At 40.9% G+C, this 8,561-nt stretch overlaps 1 protein-coding gene across 1 annotated transcript; it reads left to right on the forward strand.

Annotated features, from left to right (window-relative positions):
• The first annotated feature begins 1,452 nt into the window (after positions 1 to 1,452).
• On the forward strand, positions 1,453 to 4,342 carry LOC140199814 (claudin-8-like). The gene has a single exon (XM_072262310.1). The coding sequence runs from the start codon at positions 1,733 to 1,735 to the stop codon at positions 2,402 to 2,404; it is 672 nt and encodes a 223-aa protein (XP_072118411.1). The 5' UTR covers positions 1,453 to 1,732; the 3' UTR covers positions 2,405 to 4,342.
• The last annotated feature ends 4,219 nt before the right edge of the window (positions 4,343 to 8,561 follow it).

Below are 8,561 nucleotides of genomic sequence, written 5' to 3' on the forward strand. Positions count from 1 at the left end.
GGGGAAAGGTGGTGGATGGGAGAGCTGAACTAATGCATTAGAGATGGGAAAGACTACAGACTACAGCACAGGAATAGGCCCTTTGTCCCTCGATGCCTCTGCCTATGCCAAATTAAACTCTCTGTTTGCACATGATCCATACCCCTTCATATTCGTGTGCCTATCTAAACGCCTCTTGAGCAGCACTCTCGTGTCTGCCTCCACTCACACCCACGCAGTGTGTTCCAGACACCTACCGCACTGTGTGTGTACAAAATATACTTGCCCGTACACCACCTTAAGAACCCCCCCGCCACCACCACTCGAGCCTTAAATACACGGCCTCTAGTATTTAACATTTCAACCCCGGGATAAAGATTCTGGTCGTGTTCTATCTATGCCACTGATAATTTTATTAACTTCCTCGCCCACTTCTTTGCTGACTGTGGGTTTACGAAGGAGTTTGGGGAAAGTTGCAAGGACCTGTGTCACGGATCATTCCGAGGAGCTGCGAGACAGATCTGATCTGCAGGCTGTTCCCAGGGACGGACGGACACACACACACACATAGGACATTAAGAGCGTCTGGAAGGTTATCAACTCGGTGAAAGACACCCTTTGCTCTGCACGAAGCGTGTTGGTCCGCCAGCCCACCGTGATGTCCGTAGAGGAATATGCTGCCGATTGGCTGCAACAGTGAAGCTCAGTGCGGCCACGAAAAGGACTCCGTGGGGAAGGAGCACAATATAGAGTTCTTCCGCTACAGGACAGGGAGGGGCTAGGCTGGGTGAGGAAGACCCCCAGTTATTGTAGTAATGTACCACCCCAGGGGCCCACATGAGTAGCAACAGTGCTCCTGTTTTTTAAAAAAATAATTGAACACTATTTAGATTAGATTATGAGGACATGCTGTCCTCTTTTATTGTCATTTAGTAATGCATGCATTAAGAAATGATACAATTTGTTCCTCCAGAACGCATTGTCTATGAACTTAATGATAAAAAAGCATTGCACAGTTTATTCTTGCAAATATTCGTTTGATTATGAATTAAGTTTATTTTGGGTTAAAAAATCTACCAGGTCTCTCCTCAGCACCCAAAGCTCCAAGAGAGAAAAAAAAGCTGAATTATTCAGTCGCCTTTACCACTCTCCAAAGGACAGCAACACTCTCGCTAACTTTTTTCACTCCTTCCAGCCGCCCCCCTTTTTTAACTACGCCAGTCACACACCATCATTTTGCATTTACCCCCCCCCACCCCCGCCGACGAAAGATTGTCGACATGAAACGCTAACTCCGTTGTTCTCCTTCCACGGCCGCTGCCTAACCTGGCGCGATGTTTTCTAACCTCACAAACCCCTCGCTTGTGATCATCCTTCTCAGATTCGCTCCGCCCCCTAGACAGCAACCATCCGTGAAGAACAAAACAGAGATTTAAAACAAACATAACCCGCTGTAATTCTGGATCACAATCTATTACTGATAACCCCCTGTCCCAGGCCACCGCCTCATTGGCTGCTGAGATCGTCCGCCTTTTTCCCTCTGAACCCTTTCCCAGTCAGTGCTTTACTGAAGATGCAAAAAGGGCAGAGAGGGGGAGGATTTGTCAGGTATTTGCACTGAGCTCCTTTCAGCTCAGAGGAAGGGTAGGGTATTTTGCAATTTCACTCTCCAGCGGAGCGGCGGGTTAAGTGAAACCTGGCTCTCCCGAACAGGTGGCTGTGCTCCAGCGCGCTTCTGTGAACCCGAACAGCAATGGAGAGCTCTGCCCTGCAAATTGTCGGCCTGGTGCTGGGGGTCATCGGCCTGGTGGGGACGTGCGCGGTAACCGGACTGCCGCAGTGGAGAGTGACCGCCTTCATTGGGGATAACCTGGTGGTGTTCGAGAATAGGTGGGAAGGTCTGTGGATGAACTGCGTCCGGCAGGCGAACATCCGAATGCAGTGCAAGATATACGACTCCCTGCTGGCCCTTCCGCCCGAGCTGCAAGCTAGCCGTGCCTTGATGTGTACTGCGGTGGCTCTGCAGTTCCTGACCGTCCTCCTGACTGCGATGGGGATGAAATGCACTCGTAGCAGGTTTGCAAGCGAGCGGTTGAAAAGCCGCATCCTGATCACAGGCGGCGTTATGTTTCTAATCACCGGCATTCTCGTCCTGATCCCCGTTTCCTGGGTTGGCAACTCTATTATCAGGAATTTCTACGACCCACTAGTTCCCAACGCACAGAAACATGAAATCGGAGAGGCGATCTTCATCGGATGGGCTACTGCCGGCTTCATCATCGCAGCAGGTGCCATCTTCTGCTGCTCAGGTCTACCCGAAGACGGAAAAAGTTACCGTTATGCACCTGGACACTATGGAAAGTATAACCAGCACCGGCCGACGAGGAAAGTTCCAAGCATGTATTCGAAAAGTGAATTTGTGTAGGTCACTGCGACCTATAGACATTTTGTCAGTCCAAAGGACTGCGAGGGTTAAAATTCCTTTGCCAGTACCCTTCGGAATTTGCAACGGGAAAGTGGCCCACGTATGGAAATTGTTCTGAACATTTTTGTAAAGCAGTTCTATAAAAATGGCAACTTTTATTTAAAAATATAGCATATATTTAATAATCAAATATTTAAACACAATATTGAAATGATTGTGAAAATTTGTAATTTTTTACAATATGTAAGACAATTTTAAAATAATTCTGTAAAAAGATTTTAAAATGCCTTATTGCATTTGAATATTATTGAAAGAAAAAAATCACCTGTACTTGTACTCATACACTAGTGTTGAGTTACAGTGGAAACAAGTCATAAGTAATCAAATAACTTTATTAACTGAGAGCAAGTTACTTTATCTATTGCTGGATTGGGTACCATGGTATCTTTTTAATGCAACACTTGCGTATTATTTAAACAAAAGTTTTGAAGATTGCAGTCCCATTTTCAGATGTTGATATTCTTCCTTAGCTATAGATTTTCCTTTGCCTTAAGCTGTGATCAATCAGGTTAATGATGATTTCTACTCAGATTCCCTTTTCCTGACCTTTGGAAAGTAATTGGCAGTAACTGCGCAAGGGCAGCAGGGCTGCTCGCCTTTCCTTAAAGTCTAATGTTGTTTCCTTCATATGGGGAAGTATTTGGCTGCACCAAGACCAACAACCATGCTTGTGAAACCTAATAATAAAATGCTGAAATCTACAACTACACTGACCATTCTTAAGTTCTCCTCAGACACAAGTGTTAACTTTGCATTATTCTGATCCCACAAGATAACTAATTCGAGCATCTGCAGCCCCTTGTGCTTCCAAGATGACTACTGCTTAGTTTTACAATTCAATAATATATGTAATCTATTGAGCATAACTTGTACGTTTTGTTGCTTGATTCAATTTACAGTACTCATATAAAACATTGGTTTAGTTAGTTTCACATAGTTTGTATTGTGAAAGGCATTGGACACCCACCAATGACACTTCGTGGTCTTCTGAAACAGTCTGTATGTAGGAGTGGTTTGGGTAGTTATCCAGCGTGTTGTGGGTTGCCTGAACATTTATCCACATTTACATTTAGCACTTCTGAAACTAGAGGTTCTGTTATTCAGTACAGAAGGGTCAGAACACGTTTGAAATGGGTTTGTTCATTCAGCTTCATATAAAACATGGTGGACTGATGTTTACAAAATTATAGCCAAGGTGAGGTGTTGTTTTAAGAACAAATGAGGTTGTCTTCATTACAGTGTTTATCTTAGGGTCAAACACAAACTGCTTGCCCACAGAGCATTAATTTTTTTTTAACATCCATTCACCTCCACCTTGAAATGTCTGATGTGGAAGTAGTAAATTGTAATGTCTTTCCAACACACCAATTGTATTTCAGTTTTAGAATCTGCAGAAATCAAAGCCAATACAGAGGGAGCAGAAAATTCCAACTAAATACTTGTTTCAGGAATACCTGTTTCTCACATTAACAAAATATATTTGAAGGAATGAGAAATGACCAAACTTTGTGGAACAAATGCTTTTGGTGAACTTTAAAGTGCTTATTATGTATATATGTATAATATACATTTGAATGTCAATTTAGTGTTTGTTGCAATCGCATTAGACTAATGCATCTCTTCCATTTTAGCTCCGCTACAGTAATAGTTAAGACAAGGTAAGCCACCTTGTTGTAAAAGCTGATCTTACCAATTTCTGTGAGGTAGCATAGACATTTTGCAAAAATGATAGCTGCCAAAATGGTAAAAGAATTCTAGTTTGGAGATTATGTTTGGATCCCGGTGCAAAATAAACATTCACATTCTCTTTTTATTTTCTGTTCTGTATCCAGTCTGAAGTGTTCAGTGTAGGTTTTGTTTGTTTTCTGTTGCAGTGTTCCCTAGGTAATTAATGGAATAAGTTGTACAAAGAATATGATTGGATTGAAGAACTTCGCATCCTAATCAAACAAAATGGGGAGGGGACAACTAAAAAATGCAGCATTAGAAACACAGCACAATTGAATCTTCAGCTTACTGAATGGTGTGCATCTTGAATATTTTTTAACTTCTTGTGCACCTTCTAACTTAATTTTTTCAACATTAGCAAGAATTCTCACTACACCCGTAACGTGAGAAGTTTTGTATAATCCTAAGGATTATAGAATGCTGCAGAAAAAAAAACTTGATGTGACAACAGCCAATCAAGGCATCTGGAATCCAATGGCAGTTAAATTGGATTTGGTAGCATTGGTGAATTTGTAGATTTTGGTTCACAATATGAAAGCAGCATCTTATGTTTATAATGTTATAAAGGAAGTTCATCAAGTGTTCGTCAAGAGCAGGCATTCCTAAACGGGCCGACGGACCCCTCGGTTAATGGTAAAGCTCCATGGCATGAGAAAACTGGGAACCCCTGAGTTAGAGCTTTTCTAGAAAATGGCTTATTAAACTTCATGGGAATGGTGAATTCAGTGCTTATCGCTGAAGTTTGGTCATTTCTATCTCACACCAAAGGAGATGTTCAGATAGCAGGGAGAGACCTGCAAGATGGACAATTGGGAACTCTTTTCACCAGAAGAGATGAGATTAAATAGTGAGGTGATAGAGGTTTTTAGGGAGAATTACAGATAATTTCCAGTGATTCAGAAGTCGAGAATAAGGAGATGTCATTAGATTTAGGATAGAGAGCAAATAAAATATTTTTGATCTGTGCATTAATAGCTGAGGTTAATCAAATGTGTTGTCACCACAATTGTATCAATATCTCTGGTGGAATCAGATACAATAACTGTGTTTGAGACATTTAGACAGGCAGTTAAAGCAGACAGGTCACAGAAGGGTATGGCTATGGACCGTGCTGGAAAATGGGATTATAGGGCAATATGAACATTGTGAACCAAGGACTCATTTCTGAGTTGTACAATTCTCTGATTTTATGTTCCCATCACCTCTGGTTCCTTTGCATGTGAATAAAGAATTCTTCAACATCCATGCAGGTATCTGGAGCTACAACAAAGAGAGGGAATCATTTTTATAAGAAAATATTTAAACAATATTTGCCAGGCTGGTGTCTGCAACTACACTTAAATTAAATTATCTTTTGTTCAAGAAGAAATGGAATTGTTTTCGATAGGAGATAGAGGACAGCCAAATAATTATGGCAGAAATCAATGGGCTTAAGTAAATTATAACAAAATCGATGAGGTGACATAAAACACTATTCACAGGACTTTACTCAAATAAGCTTTTCAAAATGTGCATCTGTTTTGGTTACATTATTGACTTGTTGCACACTTTCCTTTTTGTATTGCTGGTTTGTCATATTGAGCCTAAACCTACGTCAAAAGTATAATGAAATACTAAACTATCCTTGCAACTAATATTGCAAGTGTTACAGGGTGACCCTGGGTTACTTACACTTAACCTATGGCTACCCTTACAAATCATCTAGCTCCCATAATATTATTAAGTTTCAAAATTTTATGAGTTTTCCAACTTATGTACAAGATCAAGCCATGGGCGCTTGTAAGAGTAGAATCCACTTGTTACCTTGGGACAGCCTGTATTTTATGTTCTTAACATCTAAATGATCTTTACTATGACTTTAAGGTTACCTGGTTACTGAAAAGTGTATTGGCTAAGGTACAGTAAATGCCAGTCATTGCCTTTTGCTTGCCTTGCCCTGGGTCTGGACCCAAGCCAGTGAAAAGAAGTAAGCTCCCTTTCCTTTCACTGCTGCTTTGAGGCACTTTGAAAGTTCATAAAACTGCTTAAATATTTCAGCTCTGCCTACAAGAGCATGAGAAAGAAAGAACAGAGTATAACGAGGAAGGAAATAGATAAAGAAATAAAGAGAAATACTGACCCAATTTCACAGTCATCATGTTTTATCTTGTGTATATTCTATATCAGAAAACTGTTAAGTGTTAAGTAAAAGACATAAAAATATTGCTGAATCTAGAAATTTGAAATTTAAAAAATTCAATTAAAAACATTCAGCAAGTCAGGCAGCATCCACAGAGAGTAACAGGGTTAATATTTCAGGTTAAAGACTTCATCAGATTCCCAGATTCCTAACTTTACTCACCTCTTTCTCTTATGTGTTATACAAGGTGGTATTCAAGAGATTATTCTTTAATTCCTCCAAACTCTGGGACAATTTTGAAAATTTGGCAATCCGAGAAGAAGCAATTAGACAAAATACATTCTGTTTAAAGAACTTAGAAAGGAACGAGGACAGGTGAACCAACCATTTACCTAAATGCTAACAAGGGAAAATCTGTAGATGCTGGAAATCCAAGCAACACACACAAAATGCTGGAGGAACTCAGCAGGCCAGGCAGCATCTACGGAAAAGAGTAAGTAATTGACGTGTTGAGCCGAGACCCTCAGTAGGACTGGAGAAAAAAGATGAGGAGTCAGAGTTAGATGGGGGAAGGGGAGGGAGAAACACAAGGTGATAGGTGAAACTGGGAGGGGGAAGGGGTGAAGTAGAGAGCTGGGAAGTTGATTGGTGAAAGAGATACAGGACTGGAGAAGGGGGAATCTAATAGAAGAGGACAGAAAGGCATGGAAGAAAGAAAAAGGGGGAGAAGCACCAGAGGGAGGTGATGGGCAGACAAGGGGATAAGGTGAGAGCGGGAAAAGGAGATGGGGAATGGTGAAGGAGGGGGCTCCTCCCCCTCCCTCTGGTGCTTCTCCATCTTTTCTTTCTTCTGTGGCCTTCTGTCCTTCTCTGTTAGATTCTCTTTTCTCCAGCCCTGATATCTCTTTCACCAATCAATTTCCCAGCTCTTTACTTCACCCCTCCCAGTTTCACCTATCACCTCCTGTTTCTCTGTCCCCTCCCTCCACCATCTAACTCTGACTTCTCGTCTTTTTTTCTCCAGTCCTGCTGAAGAGACTCGATAGAAACGTCCAGCGTTTACTCCTTTCTATAGATGCTGCCTCGCCTGCTGAGTTCCTCCAGCATTTTGTGTGCGTTTACCTAAATGGTTGTTAAACATCCATAAAAGGTCATTCAAGCAAAACAAAATATCAGTTTTTAAAAGAATGCCAATTTTCACAAAATGATGAATAGCAGTCTTTTGAGTAGCATTGCTTTCCAGGATTTCATGACTTTCACGTTATATTTGCTGCTTCTTTAATAAGACTTTAGTGGTCACTTAAACAGTCATAATTGTCAAAATGCATAATGATAGTACAAGATTATAAAAACAGATACAGTGGAGAAGGTAATTTTCACCTCTGAAGCCACATCTACTTCAATACTTGAAGTTTTTCCAACAGATAGCATTTATCTTATGGAATTTGTATAGGGTAGAAAACAAATGAAGCTAGAATTAAAATACTCTGGCTTGGAAATGACAAATGTGTGATTAAGGATTCAGCAGTAGATGAAAGCTGAGGTTTCACAAAGAAATCAAATGTTAGTAAAGAGGACCTGACTGTCTTTGTAGCGTGACATGCGTAGTCAGGAGCTTGGGCCTGTTCAAACAGAATCCTGAGATTGGAACTAGTAAGATTAAGCCTAACACTGTGATCAGACTTGGGAGAGAGAATCATTAATGATTGTATGAAGCATGTAGTCAGGTTTGAAAGTAGCTTGCTTTTCTCAAGGAACACACACAAAATGCTGGAGAAAAACAGTACAATTGATGTTTCAGACTGAGACCCTTCATCTCAATGTTGTTCAGTTGAAGAAAGTTGCACCTCCTCCAAAGCAAGATACAGAAGTAGAAACATGACAGGAGAGCCATCAGAGAATGGAAGCCGAATACATGTTTTAGTCAAAGTTGCCTAAAAGCAGCTCACACAAGAGGAATATGTTAGAGAAGGCAGGTGGTAACAGGATGAAGGTGGGAGTAGATATAATTCTTGGAGATGATTTGGATGATGATAATGCCAGACTCAAGTTAATCGTTGCACTGGAGTGACACTGGAGGAAAAAACTGTGGTGTGTTTTATTTATTGAAGTAGTAGACTGAGCAGCAGGAAGAGTAACATTAACTAGAGAGTGGACCAGGTGAACTATCTAATAACAGCAAGATGAGAGGAAGATTCAAATATTGTGTACTTATATGAATAGTGTATTATGCATGTCAACATTAGTATG

This window comes from Mobula birostris, chromosome 6 (genome assembly GCF_030028105.1).
Source record: "Mobula birostris isolate sMobBir1 chromosome 6, sMobBir1.hap1, whole genome shotgun sequence".
Classification (NCBI taxonomy): domain Eukaryota; kingdom Metazoa; phylum Chordata; class Chondrichthyes; order Myliobatiformes; family Myliobatidae; genus Mobula; species Mobula birostris.

Bases quoted from the DNA above. Each gene is read 5' to 3' on its own strand.
- LOC140199814 (XM_072262310.1), top strand. From the start codon at position 1,733: ATGGAGAGCTCTGCCCTGCAAATTGTCGGCCTGGTGCTGGGGGTCATC.